This window comes from Cyrtonyx montezumae, unplaced genomic scaffold (genome assembly GCF_038088225.1).
Source record: "Cyrtonyx montezumae isolate F1298 unplaced genomic scaffold, pur_monq_1.0 scaffold_11, whole genome shotgun sequence".
Classification (NCBI taxonomy): domain Eukaryota; kingdom Metazoa; phylum Chordata; class Aves; order Galliformes; family Odontophoridae; genus Cyrtonyx; species Cyrtonyx montezumae.
Window position 1 is genome coordinate 5624788 of NW_027071837.1, and position 20252 is coordinate 5645039.

Below are 20252 nucleotides of genomic sequence, written 5' to 3' on the forward strand. Positions count from 1 at the left end.
AAATAATTTTCCATATAGAAAATAAAACCATTGTACTGTGAACTTTCATTGTTTGCCCAAGGCCTTCCTCAAGTTTCTGAAAAAAATTAAATCCCTAAACAAGAACCTTTATGTCACTAAAGTGTACAAGGTTCTGCTCTAGTGGATAAAATAAGAAATTCTCAGAAGGCCTAATTACAATTACTATGACTATTGCATATATCTGAACAAGTGAATTTGACTACAGTACAAATGATGCTTAGGAAACGAAAGCATCTCCTTGAGCTATGTAAGTCTCAGACTTCACTTTTTTTTTGTATTGAAGCTTTAATATTTAAAGAGATTTAGATGACAGAAGGACAGTTAAAAATTTTTCAAGACCTTAGCATCACACAGATAATTGACTATTCAGACCAATATTCAGTACTAAAACAGCATGCTAGTATATTACTGTCTCCAGTTAAAAAAAAAAGTAAAAAAAGGAATAAATATCAAGGCAAATTTGCTGACTACTTTGAACATTATCTAGTAATCGTAAGAGAGGAAGTATTTGTACTCTCATATATAAAAAGAAAATAAAGGAGATTCTGACACATAAAACCTAGATAACATTTCATGGTATAAATTATACTGATAGTTTATAGAATATACACTACTTCTGTCTATCAATTGAGAATTATTTGCAGAAGACACTCAGAATTAATTAGGATTATTTGTAAATTGGCAATATTAACAGTAGTTCAAACAAGCAACTTTAAAACATAACTCTGAATGTTACAGCTATTTCAGTGATTTAAGTTTCGTAAAATAGTGAGAATTTGTTGAACACTGTTATAAGTACAAGTAAATAGAATTCATACAGAAAATAATTTATTCTCACTGCAAATTAAAGTTCTTCTTGACTAAATATGTTTCCTTCCTCACAAGCCTTATTATGTTTATCTGCTTTCTAAACTAAACTGCAAATATTCAAAATCAGTGGAACATTCTTGCATGTGATTAATGTATTTCAATAAACGTTCCTGGACCTCAGTTAAGTCGCTTAAGGTAGTAAACACTTGGAAAACAAAAAAACAGTAAAGATTATTCAAAGCCAAATAACAATCACTAAACTTAAAGCTATCAGATGTGAACTGAAACTGAAATCCACACACAGTATTTTCATAAATTATCCTTAAATATTTAGTGAAGCTCACAAAAAAATCCCCAAAAAACAATAAAACCTGAAATCCCTGCAGTTTAGGGATACTGTAGGTCTGAATTACAATACTTAACCCTAAAAATCTAAATGGAAAATGGAAAAGCCATCCTAGACAGCTGCTTTGCAGCAAAAAAAAAAAAAAAAGGTACTTGTGAACAATCTGCTGGATGAGATGCAGCAGTGTGCACTGCAGCAAAGAAGCCTGAATGCACAACATAGAAAATGGTCCCAGGACTGTAGGGTCTTCATATCCAAATCAAAATTTGAGGTAACAAGGTCCAGTGCTATCTGTTCTATGTTGGATTTGTTCTAAGCTGAAAATTGTACTGAATGATCTCTGGAAGTCCAACAAACATCACTGTATTAGTGACCGTGTAAGTCTGAATTCATTAAGTTATGATGTATTAAAGTAAAAAAAAGCTAACAAAATAATCTGAATTATGTCTTTGCAGTTTGTGCTCTGTTTATTGCCTGTTCACAAAGTAAAATTTTGGCAACACAAGCCTTCTGGTAATTTCTTCATAGCTAGTGGTTTTAACCCTACATTTTCCTTCAGTTGACTCTCTGTTCTTTCAGAAAAGCCACTAGGCCAAGTTGTTATTACTATGATTTTGTAGAGCATTCAGTAGAGCTTTCTGCAGTGGAATGAAGAACTTTTAAGTCAGTAATACACTTACCCTTGAATTTAACGCTTTACTCCCACAGAGCTTGTTATAGAAATTCATTCCAAATCTGCATCACTAGCAATTTTATTTACAGTTATAACATACACATGTAAGTTTATTTTATTCCATATAAATACTCCATTTCTGTTATTAGATTAGTTATATCACTTCACATTTAGTTTCTCACATTTACCCACTGAAATTCTTAAACACCTCTGATCTTTTCTTTCTTTTATTACTCAGTACCTTCAAATTCAATTACCATCACTGAAAAACAACAGGTTATCAGTAGAAAAGCAGTAAAAAGAAACTATCAAGTAGTAAAAGGAAAGGAAAACAAAACTACTTAAGCAACTGGAAATACATTCATTCTAAAATGCCTTCTAAAAAACATGGGCATGTGTTTTCCAGCTCATCTTCAAGGTCGTTCAAATAAGTACGTGATGACAGATTTTTCAATACAATATATGGACACTGCTAGTCTGAGATCTATTGCAACTGTTTGAAACAGATCTCCAAATTTAGCTATCTATATTCAAAAATCTACACCTTGGATTTGTGAAAAAGTAAATGCATTGAAATATCTCACAACAACTGTTTCTGTTCTTTGCATGTTTTCACACAGATGCGCTGAGATGCCTACTGATTTTAAAATAATTAGTAATTTGCCTATGGTTCAAAAAAAAACAAAAAACATTTCAGTCAAATTAAAATGAGTAGTTAGATATATCATAGGAAAAGTTTGTTAATACTGTAAACTTTACACTAAATTTAGGTATTTTAAGTAGTTATCCATCTTTCATACTAAAACTGAAAGTCTTTATGATTATTGAATGAATTAAGACAGCTACTGACAACAGAGAGATTGGGGAGCAACAGCTGCATGGTAAACAGTGATATTTCCAAGCAGTGTTAATATTCTCAAGAGACGCAACGTGACATTCCAGGCATCTGTTTTGCTTGCACACTTCCTATGGCACAGTTGATTATGATTCCCAGACAGCAACTAGGAAATATGACGTCAAAGTCATATAAAAATTGACCTGTTAAATAAAATTTATAAGTTCCTCCACATAGAAAAACCAAGGCCTTTTATCAGCCGTACTGGTTGTATGATGAAAGAGTAACATAAGAACCTAAATGAATATCAGGAGTTATGTCAGAAATGCAGAGCTCAATATGGAAGATTAAGCATCAGTTCAGAACATTAAAACATCAAGCAGACTCCAAAACAGTGTGAGTGCAGGCACATACTTTTATGCTTAGGCTTTGCAATGGTTTTGTTGCAGTTATATATTATGTCTATTTGTTATGTGACAGGCAACAAGCAATTAAAAAAAATCTGATTATCCATATATCTTATCACATTGACAAGTGAGTTTAGAAGTTACAAACTATAAAATTATAATTACCAGTGACCAAAATCAAAATAAGTTTGGAAGCTTTCATTTGATTCCCTGCCACAGCACAAATAAATAATAAAAAAATAAGTATAACACTAGAAAGAAAGGAAGAAGGAATTAAACTTACTTGGTAGAACCAAAAGGAGAAATAAAAATATAAATAATGTTAAGACAGCCATTACTTACCAAGAAAAGAATTCTGAAGTTATTCAGATCACCAAAGAATTCTTCAATGCTTAATGATTTGGCATCAAAAGTAAAGTACTCTCCCAAATTTTCGTATAATTTCATCATGTTGTTGTGTGCACAGACCAGTTTGTCATATTGTTCTCGTGCATTCTTAACAAAGATGTAAGATTTTGTTAAGGAAAATGATTCAATTGGAATTAAATCTAACAGCAAAGCACAAGTAAGACAATACAGAACAAAAAATGGGCAAAACTGGAAAACTTGGTAGTACTGTTCTCCTTTCAAGTATGTTATCTTTCAAGTACAAATCTATTGGTGCATTCCAACATAAGAAGAAAGAAAATGACATTGATCCTTTTGGCTTATTATAGGTTTATCTTAACTTGCAGATTATCTAGATTATCATAGTTGAAGAGCACTTAGACTCCTTGTATTTATGTATGCTTAATACAGTTACGTTATTTGGTCACACGTGAACTTAGAACCTATGAATGTATGAAGACGATACAGCCATACAAGATACTGAACTGTATTTTCTACCTTCCAAATTTGTTTGCCAACATAAATTCAGGAGTTCTAAAGCTATCAAAAAACAGGAAACGTAAGACAACAAGAATAATCATTCTTATCTAAAGAATACTTGCACACTTGTCTGCTGGGACAGAAGTAAAAAGCTGGCTACTCAAATGTATAACAACAAAACAAAACACAACAGAAACAAATAATCACTTAACTCAAACTAAATCAGAAATTCTCACCAACACTAAATCAGAAACAGAAAAAGTTAATGCTTGGTTTCCTTAAGTACTAACAATAAACATGTAATTAACTTTAACTTGAAAATGAAATACCAAGGAAGTTAACCAGACTGGTGTCCATTTTATTGCCTCTTACACCATGTCTTTCACCCTTTCCCACACTGAAGTAAGCTCTCCTTTCTTTAACTTCCATAAAGTGATACTGTTAGAAGATTGCAATATATTAAACATTTTTATTAGTAATCAGAGAGTACAAATAAGAGACTGATTACCAACTCAGCAGTTGTAATTAAAACTGTCATAATCACCTTAAATAGAACGGGATTTATTTTTCCTATATGAAAACTTAATCACAGAACAATTTACTTACAAATGCAGAAACAGCACTAGCTTCAAAAATAAAATAAAATAAAATTACTTTGACTTCAAGCAAGTTAAATTTCAGTCTATTTTATTTTGTTGTGGTTGTTTACATCCACAAAGATATAAAGTCACAAATCACTCTGAGAAAACAGCTGCTACATGATTTAAACTAGTTCTGTTGATAGTGAATTGAAGCTGATTAAAGTGTTATGCTACACATATATGAACCTAAGAACAAAAGATACAAATTATTTCCTGAGCTACAGAAATAATACAGCTCAGCTTCCTGAAGCATTTATTTGTAACAACTATCTCACATGCTGATTCTCTGATTTTTAATACAGCAGACCTCATGTTTCAAACTTTCCCCATATTTCTGTCTCTAATCCAAGAGTCTGCCTTGTACCACATTTCTAATTACATAATATCTTTGAGATCTCTATCCCTCTGCAAAACAACAAGTAATCTGGAAACTAACTAGGGGAGCAAGACCTAAAGCAACAGCATATAAAAACACTTTTGAGACTGGATTAAATCCCCAAGCAATTCTGAAACCAACAAATCACATAATAAAGAAAGGAAATTCAGGTAGATATTTTAGTCCTAACATCTTCTCGGCTGGATACTACTGAGTATTGTCATTTCACAATCCACCTGCAAAGGAGTATCAAGGCTGAAAATACACTTCATTGCACGCAGGCCTAGTATTTCATGTGGATTTCTGCCTCTAATTACAGGGTATCTCGGTGGTCATTTAAAAAACATTTTTTAAAGTATGACAGAAAATATTAGATAAATTTTATTTCCAAGCAATACATTTTACAAGCAATCCTCTCAAATATATAAATAGCAAGATTTCAAATCAGTAGTATCTATCTCTACAGTTTCATAGCAATGGGAAGACAGCAGAGTAATAACTTTATTTGCATTATAGTTGATGAATTCTAACATGCTTAGTTAGAATTTCAAGCACATACTGATGTATCCCTCATCTTAACACAAGACAAACCTGGTATAGTTCAATCTTTGATGACATTTAGCTGTATAAAACAAAATGAAAATTTAATGGCAGGAATACATTAAATAGGTATTAATGGCACATTACTGAATTATTGAGCACAGTCTAAAAAGTTCTTAGAAAAACATCAACTGCCTTACAGTCAGCAGACTACTGTCTTGAACAACTTGCCAAAAATACTGGGAAGCACTAATAAGAAGGTACATAATTATACAAATTATATCTGTGGTTTCTCTCAAAAAAATACTCAAAACCAAACTAATATAGTGGAGATGACAAGGAAGTCTGAAAGAAAAAGCTATCAAACATTCCTGATTTGAAACTAACTCTTTGAGACAAAGCTCTCAAAGTCCAATTCCCCATTAAGTTTCACATTCAGCTTGAGAATTAACAATGAACATCAAAATGAGAAAGTACTGATGCTGAAACTAGAACATATTTTACAAAACATTACATAAACATCTACAGTAATAACAGTAATATACATAGCCTGAATTTTTTAAATTGTCGATGTTCCAATTTATGGATGATTTCCAAATGTGCCATCCAACATACTGGTTCTAAATACTTGATCCAGGGATTGAAAACAAAATAATTAAAAGAAAATCACCCTCAAGTAGCTGTTAACAAAAATTCAACAACATATCTGATTAATCCTATAACCTTGAAAAATTCTCTATATGCCATGTCTCTAGAGAACCCTGAAGAAAATAAATGCTAACTTTTTCTGCCAAAACCAATTCTAGTTTTTAAAGTCCCTTATTCCTCTCAGAAGAGAAGCTGGGAAGCTTATAAACTTGTTTTTTTTCTCCACAATAAATGATATTATCTGCTTGCTTTTACAATTGCTGCAAACCTCCATTTACATCTAAATCTGCGGTACTTATAAAAAACACATTTTCAGTCATTATATTAATGATATTTAAATTTTGAAACATGAACAGATGAACAGTTTGTTGGTACTTAATTAAGCAAGCAGTGGATACAAAAGTCACCACAAAAGTGACACTACACAACCACACTATTTCAGACATAATGAATCCCCAGTTGCTGTCAAAAATAGATTTAAATTCTATATGTATCTATAAAAAGATCAAAACTATGATGCTTTCATGCTTTCTACTGCTTTCTTCCAAGTAGACAGATTAGAAAAAAAACAACCAAACCAACTAACATTGAAATGAAGGTTAAAAACTTGGAATTGATTGGAGGGATAGCTATCGCTTCAATCACCTATTAGGAATTTCATAATAATGTATCATTATTATTATTGTTGTCAGTTGCTCCAAACTCCCAAGCACTACATTTCTTACTCTGGAAATTGACAATTTCCATCAGAATGTTCTGTGTCTCAGATAACAGAGTTTAATTAAACTAGCTTATTAAAATTTCCATTAGAAACCACGTTTGAATGTTTCTCTCCTGTCCTGAAATGAACTATGGAATTAATGTCAGCAGTACTTAAAGTAGAAGGGAATGAAGCTGCATGACATAATACCACCTTATTATTCTGAAGATGCACACACAATGACAGATGAAGTTGGAATATCTGGGGTCATACAGTTGAGTTTTTCATAAAATTACAACTGTATTATTAAATCAATGCAAAGTACATAAATGTTAATAATATACAAATAGTCTATTATCTGTACTGCAAAATCTGCTATTTTGGAGAAAAATAAGGTAGTTTTACTCTTTTAACTGTTAACTTATTGTCAGCTCAGTGTGTCTCATGTTACTGCCAACACTAATGAAAATTAATATACAAAATGAAAAAGTGCCTAATTGAATCTGCTGGAGCCCACAATGAGAAGGTGAGGGGAGAACTAATTCAACAATAAGAATTATGTAAACAATCACAAAGTAGCTGATTTTTGTTTCTATGACTTCATAATACATTTGATAAAGCATGAGGGAAATAAAAAACATTTCACCACTAATTATAAATACTGCATGCTACTAATATGAATGTGTGATTGGTAGATTTGCCTGTAAACTGACCTTATTCACTGGTGGCATTTGTACTCCTTGACAGTAAGAAATTAGCAACAAAAGGACACTAACTATACAGTAGACCAGACAACAGATCAGGAAACAGTTTGAAAACTGCACCTCCACAGAAGAGCCTGGGTTCATACTTAGAGGTACTTCACTGAGGAATTACAACCTAATTTGTATTTGACCTTCTATATTTCTGAGTGCTGAATCACACTTAGAATCACAGAAACGTTTTGCCTAGACTATGGAAATCTCCTTGCTTAAAGACACTCAAAGTCATCTGGACACGGTCCCAGGAAGTTTATTCCAAGTGACTCTACTATAGTCGGGGAGTTGGACTTGATGACCTCCAGAGATCCATTTCACACGCAATAATTCTATGATTTTGAGAAATCCAAATCTATAATCAGAATAACCAATATCTTGTAAAGTATTTCAAATTCAAACAGTAACATCTTAATTCTTTTTCTTCTTCTTTAGCTAGATACATAATGCAACTCGAAGTCATTCATTCAAATATCCCAAGTCTGGAGAGTTTTATGGACTGGTTTTCACAAACAAAGCTTTTTACCACTCCAAGCTTGCCAGAAGGAAATCAAACTATGAGATCTGCTGAAGAGAAACATGAAACACTAAGAACATATCAGTCGCTAGAGCATTCACCATGAACTATAATCATTTAGTCCTACAATTATTAACAGTTAATTATTTCAACAAATCACAGTCTTTACTATTTGAACAACATTAATTATTCTGATGATCAGAATTCCACAAGATATCAGCAATCCAGTTACAGCAAGCACAAGGGCCAGATAAGTGAATTCAGCTATCTGCACTGGGTTTGATTTAGTTTCCTACCTGATCTGTACCTAATTAGGCCAGCTGTCTGACTTAACATGCAACCACAAACACGTCTACACCCATGTTTCAAAACTATCTGTGAAAATGATGTATTCTCATTACTTGACATTCGAGCCATACAGACTACTTGCTGATCTGTATACTGCTACATACTGTTCTTAAACGCGTTTTCCAGGGGTAGAACTATCTACTACTATTACAAGAATACACTCAATAGGAATATAAATCTTTACAAAAAGATTTCCAAACACCTACACCTAAGTGTCAAACTTTAATAAAAAATTTCAAGTATATATTGAACATATCATCATTTCCAAACTCTCGCATATAGCTTTAGAACAGGGCTCTGGATTATGGAAATACCAAAGTAAGCTAACAATATGTTTTATCTAGCTAGAAGAGAAAGTTCGATACTATACTGTCATAATCTTTAATAAAGGATGCATCATTGCTCTTAGTTTCTGATTTCTAAGCTCATCCATAATAGAGCATCTTCAAATTGAACTGCAGAAACACAAACAGAACTTATTAGCTGAAGACAAATTCAGCTTTAATAACAGTAAGTCATTTATGCTGATAGCTTTATTTTCACCTGCTATCAGTATGTAAACAGATGCTAACAATTTTATCATTCACACTACATACATAATGCATCTCTTTGACTGCACAGAAGATGACTTCTGGAGCATACACAAATAATTATGAATCACAATTATATATCTAATCTTTTCTTCCTCTAAAAAGCCTTTCTTTTCTGTAAGTAAAAAAAAAGTCTGGCAGGAATCTTCATTACAATGCACGCTTCTATCCAAATCAGAAACCAAAGAAATCAAAAACAAAAGAAACAACACTTTTTTCTGTTTACAGAAAATCACGTCCTTGCAGAGAATTTATAGATTCACTAATTAATAAAATATCCATAAAGAGCTCAGTTGAGAATTTATTTCTCACTACAAAGCAAATTACTTCATCACTCATCATTTAATGGAATAGTCTGAAGGGAACAGTGGCAACAGTTCCTCCACAGTTATACTAGAGGGCTCTACACCTCATCCTGTCCTCAATTACATTTCATTAGTACATGAAGTCATTAACTATGATAATTATTTAATACAACTGCATTCTGTATGCATAGACAATATTTCAGTGTTTGTGATCATGAAAAAGAAGCATGAAGATCATAATCATTTGATACCAATGCTAGCTGCCATGCCTAAGTGATGTTAATTAACATGAGGCCTTTCTGACTTTGCCTGAAATAGATATAAATTTTTTATCTTAATAAATAGTAGAAGATAGAAGATCCTGGCTGTCTTAAATAGAGAGGAGAAAAAAAGGTGGAAAAACTCCAAAATTAGGGTTAGGTATTAAACTAAACCTAAAATGACTGGTTCCCGTTTCTCCCCACCACCCCCCCCTCAACCTTCCCCAAAGAAAATACAGTTCATGACCTAAGAATTTAATTGGTCTTTAATTTTTTTTCCATAACTAATAAAAAAAATAATCCCCAACTCCACACTCTTAAATTGTGCTGCTTTTTAGTTTGAAATTCGAAGTATTTAAATTGAAAAAAAAAAAAAAAGATTTCTAACAGTTTTCTTTTAACTTTTCAGTGTTCCTCTCTCCTCCATCTCCAATTTGTGCAGAATTTGTTAAAATCTGCATTCATTAAATCTCCTTCGGAGATTTTTATTTTTTTTTACTTGGAATTCTGAAATTCTGCACTTAAAAAAAGTCTCTATGACTTTAGTCTTTATAAAAGACTTTATGCTTTTTCAGTACCTTTTAAAACAAAAATGAGATTTAGGTTAAAAACGACGTTTGCTAATATTCTGCTTTAAAATAATTTGAAATAATGTGAAGATATCTACTCTATAACTTTCTAAAATTCAGATTTCTCTCGTTTTTTGTGGTGGTAAGCAATTAACTATATCCACTACTTATGCATTAATTAGAAAGCAACACAGAAAATGTAACAGTTCAGAAAATATCTCCTTGAGAATAATTAAATGAAAATTCAATTAAAGGAATAAAAACAAGAAAGAACAAAACTAAAACACAGCTACTATAAACAAAATGATGCTGAAAAAAAATGATTAACATATTATAGTCAAATTAATAAAATATGACTTGGAAAATAACACAAAGCACTGACATATGAAGTTCTATCAACAACAAAAACAAACAAAAGGAATCAGTTACATACTTCAGCAATGCTACAATTAGGTAGCCATTCATAGAAATGCTCTATTAGCTTTGGAACATACAATGAGATGCCTTAAACTATAATTACAGCTTTGTGTGCCCTAAATCTTTCAGAGAATCTGCAGCTTTTGCTTTCTCTTTGATCATGCCATTTTCCCTTACTCTTCCTAATGTCATTGAGAGGTATGCCTGAGCTGCCAGGTATATCCTGTTTTAAAAAGTTAACACCAATAAACCTAATGGTAACTTCACCTAGATAAAAGTTTTTGGAGCTAAGGTGCGGGGAAGAACAGCAGCAGTGAGTAGAAGTGGCTAACTGACATACTAGAATTATTTTAATACAGCGACACCAGGAAGCTCTTGTCTTCTCCCTTTTCAGAATTTTGGGGAAAAAAAAATAAAAATCACACCATACAGTATTTCAAAATCCTACATGTTCAAAATCAAAGGAATTATTTCAGAATTCCCAGATAGGAATCTTCCTTTTCAGAGTTAGAGACACAGGACAGGACAAAAAGTCCCAGTTTGAACAGTTTATGTCACTTTATTTTTGGTATCCAATTCTACAGTTACAGGAATTTATTAAGTGCGCTCTCCCTTTAATTTCAGATTAAAAGTAAACATACAGCAATTAGAAAATGGATCACTAATTATCATTCCAGTATTGCACTATTCTTCATTAAAAAATAAAAATCTATTTCAGTGATCTGGACAACTTGCTTTAATAGACAATTAAGGATGAAAGCATAGTTACCCTCAGGCAGTTATTCACAATCAAGGCAAGTCTAGATTTTCCATGTATTTAAATGGATTTTTGTTCACAATTTTATTCTTTAGACTCCCCTAAACAGCCAGGCTTTTCCTCAAATACATTTTTTAAAGTCCGTATAGATTGCTGTCAAAATCATTTTCTCTCTACTTAGCCAGTGTACATACCAAAATGCACTTCAATCTCTGCCCTTTTTGTGGTATTAAACGCTTTCTCCATTTTATGAAGCACAATTCTAGATGTGATCTTTCAGGAGCAGAACAGAACAGAGCTCCCTCGTGTGGTACATCTACATAATCTCAGGGATTAAACAACCAACCAAGGAACAGCGCTGTGAATAATCAAGTATCTGGACTTAATCTGAAGCAGATGACCTAGAGAAGTTTGTAATGTAGAGTCAAAAGAATAAAAGTAATTCAATAAACAAAACTCAGAAAATTGAGTCATTTGAAGTACTCGTTTGCCACACAACTACCTGTTGCTTATCATGACATTCCCCCATTTGAAATTGTTGTTCCAGTACCTTCCCTTATTAATCCCGTGAAGGACTTCACATATTATCTGTATAGGCTACTGCTGTTCACATTCATTGTCTAGCCCAATATAAAAATATATGAATAAATCCATGTAATCATTTGTGACCTTACATCAAGATTTCTTTTTTTACAAAGGAATGAAGATTTGAAAGTAGAATTGTACTATGACGAACGATGATTTGTTTTGTACAGAATTGTTTTCATAAATGCAGAAAAACTGACAGCAATTTGAATAACTTTATGAAATATTGTATGTTCTAAAATAAACCAACCCTTTATTCAACTAACAATCTTCTATTTAAGCAACATTTTGAAGGGAAAAAGAAATAAAATAATTAAGTTTACTTAATTTCAGGATATCTTCACTAAAATTCACACTTTCTTTGTTTAAGAAAACATACAAAGAAAGCCATCCATGTTTATTCCAGAAGGTTTAACACCTTATATAGTTAACACCTTATATAGGTAATATAGCAAAGGAGATGGATTTAGATTTGCAACAGATAGCATATTCACTCTGTTTCATGGCAAACTCACTACTCAATATGCCTCACAAGAAGCCCTTATAAATCCACACCTGCTCTTTATAAAAAAAAAAGCTTTTTTCTATAGAACTGTCAGTTTCTTCAACCACTGTTTTGCACATAATACTTTATGTATCATTAAACTATAAGAAATTAAGCAAGAGGACACAAAATATAGACAAAAACTATGTTTAAACCTCTTTCTTTCTTTGACAGAAGAGAGTTTGTATCATGGTTGTCACTGAAACAACATGGAATAAAATGATACAGATAATCCCAAAAGCTGTGAACACTGATGAATCTATATATAGAAAAAATACTCTTTCTAACAACTAAATAAAACAACTGCAGAGTATTTGAGCTCAACTATATCAAATAGTAGTCCTTTTGTCCTCAATCTCATACTAGCTTAATAGCACCAATATTTCAAACATAACTAAACCTAGCACAAATTAGTTATAATCTTATTCTGATCTTTTCAGGGCCAGTTCATCAACGGGATTCAAAATGCTGAGATGCTATGTGCTTGAACAACTAGAAACGCAAAGGAAATGCTGTTTATTCTCTGATGTCCTGAATTTTCTCAGAAAGCTGCCAATTTGGAAAAGTAGATTACACGTATGTACTAATTCTTCCCATCTTCTATCACAGAGCTCTCAGAAGTGGGATTTTCTGCCTCTGCTGATCAAATACGTCAGAACTTCAGATTAATTTTTACGAATTACAAGCATGATCTGTTTAATCAAGTATACCTTGGTTACTTTAGCACATCCATTCATATATGATATGAGCATTAAAGAGAGAAAAGGCTTTTAAAAATAACCTCTCATAGAGTGATATATTGTTGATTCCCTTTTCAATAATTGCATTCCAGTGAATCTTATACGTGCAGAGGAAACACAGCATCAATGCTTATTTGGGAAGTTTGAGTCAATAATTATTTCACAGGTGAAAATATAAAAAAGATCAGATGGCCACGTTTGATCCTCTTGTGAATTAAAACTTTAAAAGAGTTAAGTGAAGCTTTAAGTAATGCAATTTTCCCCAAACAAATTTTAAGGTTCCACTGTTTATAGCCCTTTCTCAATTACAAACAAGATCAGCAATGTGAATTTTGGATCATTTATGGCTTCCAAAAGTTTTAAATACTTTAATTTTTCAATTGCAACCAGCTAAAACAAAAAGCAGTTAAATTTATTATTCTGGTAGACAAAAGATTGTACAAACAAAACTAAGTATGTTAATTTACATTTTTACTACAGTAAATAATTATTAATATGTCACAGGCAAAACAGACATGTTTTGGTGTTCTCTAGATTTTACCTATCAATTCTAAGGAACCCACAGTCTACACTCCCTACAGAAACCAAACCACATTTTATTTACATAAAAAACATGTAAATACTTTTTCCTCTAAATTGATCAGGCAAAAACAAAAACAAAACTCATTCTCCCCCCTTCAAATAAATAAGCAAGTAAGTAAATAAATAAATATCAACATATCTGGATTTAAAATAAGTAACGCTTACAAGTCTGGTAACTGACCAAAATGGCTTCAATACCATTAAATACTGTTCTTTGATATAAAAATATAGAACCATCCTTATGACACAGTACTATAGTTTCCAAGAAGGAATTGTTATCCTCCCTTGGAATGCTTTAAGTTATACACTGAGAAAGAACAAATCACGAGATTCAGTTTTGTTAGTGGCTTTTTGTTTTCTTCCATTCAGTCTATTCTGAGATTTTTCTCTTAACTAGAATAAAAGCAAAGAAGAACATAATTAAAACTTCTTTTTAAATATTGTAAATACTTTACCAGATAACTAGAACACTGAAAACAGGAATAAAGACATAAAAAGGATATGCTCATCTTCTGTACAAACTTATCATGCTCATCATCTGTTTCACAGAAATTCTTAATGTCATTCTCTATGCTCTGGATCTGTTTGTTCATTGAGTCAAGGTTGCTCTTCAGAGTCTTTTCTGAAACTAAGAAATATAGTTAATAAGTAAAAGGATTTCAGACTATGGTTAGAAAGACTATCAGAAGGGGAAACAACAACAGTATAATCTTAAGGAGAACTATTCCATTAAGCAGACGTGTTTCTGAATTACTGCTTATAAAAAAATCTACTGTTCATAAAAATAAGTAAAAATATCTACTGTAATATACCAAATCATCGTACTTAATGTGGAAGTGTCATCACTTAATTCTACCATTAGCTCAGATGACTCAAATTCTATTCAAATTTATTGGTAAAAATTCTAATATTTCATTCTTTTAAATCTAATTCAAAGATTAGGAAGTTGCTATGGTTCAAAGAGATTTTACCTTATTAATGCATGTACTTGCCTAAATGAATACCTTATTAATGCATGTACTTGGTTAGAGAAATGATTTAAGAAATAGACATTAAAAAGATCAAATATTTTTCTTTTATTGAAATTGAACTGATTTCTATAAACTACAGTCTGTGAAACCCTCTGTTAACATAAAAGTAGTTCTAAATAATTAATGCCACCGACAATTCAAAAAAGAAAAAAAGGACTCATAGTATATAAAGCAACAAAAAACAAATAAAGGCTACCCCAGAAAAATAGTGCTTCGTAATATGCAATTCTATCATAAACCAGTATTTTCATGCTTTGTATTAAAAAACCACAAAGTGGTAAATCATTAAATGAGAAAGTCTCCATTGAATGTCACAATAGAAACAATACAATACCAGAGGAATTCAAGAATATTCCAGAACTAAACGTAAGACTCTCTGCTGAGTAGTCCTTGGTCAGATCTTAATATTAAAGCAAAATGACTTCATGACAGGAGAAATGAGGCAAATAAAAAGTAAGATTAAAATCTAACCACCTCCATAACCCTTTCTCTGTTGATAATCTCTACCAGTTGAAAATCAACCAATGAAGAGTATTAAAAATAAAATTCCTTTAGAAAACAGGTATATCACAGTGATGTCTCAGTTTCAGAAACTGAATCAGCAGTGACCACTGAAAACAGCAGTGTATCCAGAAACATTCTTCTGGTAATATGGATCTCCTCAAGAACACTCCCCAAATTGTCTTTACTTGGACAGTAATTTAATTAAAAATATTTTTCAAACGCTGAAATTTTGGAAACTGATCTTATAAATTCACTATCTAGGAGATGAGCGTAGTGAAGCAACGCTTCCTTGCAAAGGCATAAGGTAAAGTTAGATCACAAGTCAGGCAGACTCAAAATGACTGAACTTCTAGATTCCTTAATTCCTTTCAATCTATTTTGGGCATGCTAAGTTCTGCTCTGTTTATTTCAAAAGCCCATATTTTGCATTATTAGTTTGTAGTTCAACTCTGCGTGGCTTGTTTGTACAATGTGGTATTCATAAACATACATCTTAAATCACTGCCCAACAGCTATGGCACATGATATACCATGATACATTTCTACAGGAATCACAGAGCAAGGAACGCAAAGAGGAACAAAAAACTGCTAACAATTTAGGTTTAACCACCACTGCAGTTATTAAGGAAAGTGACTAGACAAAGCACTGAACAATTTGATCTAACAGATCTCCTATGGGCTCTCATCTTCTGACAGAAGTTTGGTCTTTCTCATTAAGTCAAGTGCAAACCATGCTTCCATTTATTTTGTAGAAGAATGAGAAGTGTGCAAATTCAAGAACAGATTAAGGGACTGTTTTGTAGCTTTCACAACACAACTTCTTAATAATGGCTGTATTAAGGAATTTGAAATAGATTATTTAATTTGAAAAGTTGTCTTCAAACTTCAATTAGTTAACTACAGAAACTCTTTAATGCTTTAATTTCTTTAACAAGTAACAAAGTTTTTTAAACAGTTTTGTTTAAAGCAGAACTGAAATTGTTGCTTTAAAACGTAGCTTCCATGACTTTGCATAATAATTATTACTTATTAGAAGATAACTGCCAAATAAATCCTGGAAGTCCAAGAAGACTGGGAAAACGTAGCTGATGTTCTAGCAGAGTTCAAGCCAATCCCAAATACCACTGAATCTCTAACAGAATCTTTCTCAGAATTTGCATCTTGGAACTACTACACAGAGTAGTCAGTCTGTGAATTATTATTATTATTTATTTATTTATTTTTGCTTCTCTGTCTTCTTCACTGACATCTTGTCAATGAGGATGAATACTTCTGTTGAAAAGCTTTTAATTAGATGATGCCTAGACTACTATCAATATGGCAATGCTACGTGTGAATACAGGCACTTCTCTAGGAGAAAATGAATCTTCCAGTATTTGATGCACCCACATCCAGGAAAATACATTGAGAGATTTTCTAACATTTCATTATTACAGTTTATGTGAATGAAAAGAATGACAGAAGTCACTATGCAGCGTAAGGCTGACTTTTGATTGTGATGCAAAGCGCCAGCTTTCAGATTCTATTACGGAGAGAACAGTCACAGATGCAGGCATTAAATTTATCATGCCAGAAGGCATTGTCTGTTTCATATCCACTAACATGCCAGATTGGGCAAAATCTGTTTCAGCAATTTAAACTGTGCAAGGTAGAAAATGATGCAGATTTCTTCCTAAAGACTGTTTCTTCTACTGCAACAAACTATAAAACTTCCACTTGACAGAAAAATGACTAGTACTTATGACTATGTTTCAAATTGCTATATTTTAAAACAACAATGACACAATGTTCTAAAATGTTCTAAAAGATCTCAGTGAACAGTGAAATACCTCTCAGAATTTCAAAAATGGAATTTTCTTGCAGTATCTGTAATAGCATATTATTTAAAGTATATAAATATTTGCATTACACAGTGCTTCTGATTGCTGATGTCCTTACTAGTGATCTATCAATTGGCAGATGGATTTTAGCAAATTAAGACAAGCTATTTTGTATGTCCACATGAAGAAGAAATTTGTGCTCCTGTTATTAGTACTACATGCACATAACTTACCACCCTCAAGTCCCCTTCCACTTGATTTTACACAGAATCTTCTGGTTCTTTTTTTGTTTGTTTGTTTTGTCTGTTTAAATCAAATCAATTTTTTTTTTTTTTTTTTTTTTTTTTTTTTACTTTACATGGTATACCTTGGTTTCAAACAAATAATTTCTTCTGCCATATACTGGGAAAACAAACAACTTCTGAAAGAGACTTTATTATCTGTAACAAATTCACTATTAAGTTCTGGCTTTCACTTGGATTTCAGCTGTTTTCAGATGTTCCATGTAACTGCTGAGCTAACCCCTGAAAAGATGACATCAACACACTGAAGGGTTTTGCTTTGTCAGAATGATCAAGATTTTTTTTTTCAACAACAAACAATACAAATTTGATTTTATATGCAGGGGAAAAAAAGCATGGGAAAGTACTTACAAATGTTGCAAATTAACTGCAAAAAAAAAAAAAAAGTATGACAAAGAATGGTAGAGGTGAATTAATTGCATCTAGTATTTGAAGCTGGATTTGATATAATAAATCCATCACCAGAATGGCTTGAGATGGAAGGGAGCCATCCAGTTCCAACCCCCCAGATTCTGGCTGATTGCTACCCACCACATCAGATCACAAGGGCACCATTCAACCAGGCCCTAACCACCTCCAGAGGAATGTTTCTCATAACATTTACATCACAAAGATGGTAACTCTACACTCAATTTCTATCAAAGTAAATTAAAACATTACTTACAATATAGACTATATGATAACTATTCAAACATTATGGTAGACATTATTTATAATTTAAAAAATTATAATCTTTTCATAGCTTGGCAACCAGTGTACTAAAAAGCTCAGCATGTTATACATAAAAGCTATGCAACAGTAAATGAAGTTTTCTAACGCATTCACTGGACATACTGCCGACTGACCAGAATGCAAGTGGCACTGTTGACTTGGCAACATAATTGAACCATATTTTTCACATGCAATCTGTGAACATTTGAAAGCATATTTATTTTTCTCTATTGGAATAAGAATCAATTGTTAAAATGAGAAACATATTGTGCTTACACACACACACGTGCACACACGTGTTTACTCTCAAGCAATAAAGCACTTAAGACCTAACAGTAAACTAATCATTATGGTTATACTGCCTACACAATTTCTGATATGTGATTTCATAATCTCTTCACTATGTTGTCTTATTCCCACAATCTATTTCAAAGAAGAGCAGTTACTTTATTATAGGTTTTCCCCCTCACTTTTTCTTAATAAATAATAAGATAATAAATAAGTACATCTGCATGCGTTATTAAACCAACACTACCAAAATAAACATTATTATCACTACCATGGTTCACTGAGAGTTTACACAAAGATAGAAATACTTTGCACTCATGACACATGCATGACACATGTGGAGTCTCCTTCTCTGGAGATATTCAAGACCTTCCTGGATGCCTGCCTGTGTGACCTGGTGTAGGAAACCTGCTTTAGCAGTGGGGTTGGACTCAATGATTTCTGGAGGTCCCTTCCAACCCCTACGATTCTGTGATCAGAACAGGAAAAATCCATGTGGATTATCAATGCTTACATGTTACATAATCCTGCAATCTAAAATGAAATGTTGCAAGTATTTCATGTCAAAGCAAATGAGTAATACCACTAAGTGCTTCATCTACTAGCTTACCTTTACTTGCACTATCAACATGCTGCAGTTCATCTGTGAATTTTAAGATGTCTCGGTAATTCTCCTCACAGATTTCTGCCAGAAAATGCAGTAAGGTTGTCTTCTGATCTATTGACTTAGTATCAATAATCTAAAAAGTGAACACAGGAGGAAACAACAGGAAAAAAAGTTATATTTTTTCACATTTTTGCTATCTGCCAGATTCATTTAATTTAAATACTTTAGCAAAAAGTTAAGTAAACTAGTGGCCCATAAATTTCAAACAACTTCTGCACTTCTTTGTTGTAGGACTACATGGGGAATCTGAGTCCATGCTGAATGGTTTTTGTTCTTGGTGAAATTTCTTAAACCCAAGGACAGTATGTGAATTCCTGAGATTTTAGCAATGGCAGTTCAGAATGCTGTTATAAAAGAACAAAAAGCCCTGAACAGAGATTAAACTGAAGAGAGTTTACTTCATTCCATCAGTGCCCTCACTGCGATTTCTAAAACGATGCCTCAGAAATGTTGCATGGTTGGATACAACCATGTATTTGCTCTTTCACCAGTCATGTTCAAGAAACTTAGTGTAAATCCATTAATTTTTATTAAAGCAAATAAAGCAGAGAATAACTCTTGATCTTAATCTATGAATTCAAACTTGCCTGGAATTTCTGACCAATTCTATCCAAAATAAACCCTACAGGAATACCAAATGACAAAAGTCAAGCAAAGTTAATCCTAACAGCCCATAAACTGAATTCAGTTAGACAACTTTTATTTAGGAAATGCTGCATAAGAATTGTGTACTGTATGGAGGTAACTGCTCTCACCCTCCTCTCAACTGGGCAGGCAATTTCTAGCAGTCTCAGATAAACAAGTGCTCTTGAAGGCAATATGACTCTGCTTTCTGTTACCCTAAGGTCATTACCTAACCTAAGTTTAGCTTATCCATTTTCAGGCATATATAAATAATGAATGTATGAATTGATTGAAGAATCAGTGGAAGAAGATTATTTTTTATTCAAAGTTAATAGAGTAGGTGCATGGAAGAATGAGCTAAGTGTACTTCACTTTTTACAAAGAAGTACTATTACAAATGTATCTATAAAGACCTTTACACCAAATGTTATTAACTCATCTACCACAGTTCTTACACAAAAACAAGCTACAA

At 32.5% G+C, this 20252-nt stretch overlaps 1 protein-coding gene across 1 annotated transcript in view; it reads right to left on the reverse strand.

The window, feature by feature from the left end:
- DIAPH2 (diaphanous related formin 2) overlaps positions 1 to 20252 on the reverse strand; it is a 145187-nt gene that overhangs the window by 48395 nt on the left and 76540 nt on the right. The window contains exons 22-24 of the mRNA XM_065729493.1: positions 19100 to 19229; positions 14337 to 14461; positions 3435 to 3599 (exon numbers count right to left, since the gene is read on the reverse strand). Coding sequence (XP_065585565.1) covers positions 3435 to 3599; positions 14337 to 14461; positions 19100 to 19229 — 420 coding nt within the window. The remainder of the gene's footprint in view (positions 1 to 3434; positions 3600 to 14336; positions 14462 to 19099; positions 19230 to 20252) is intronic.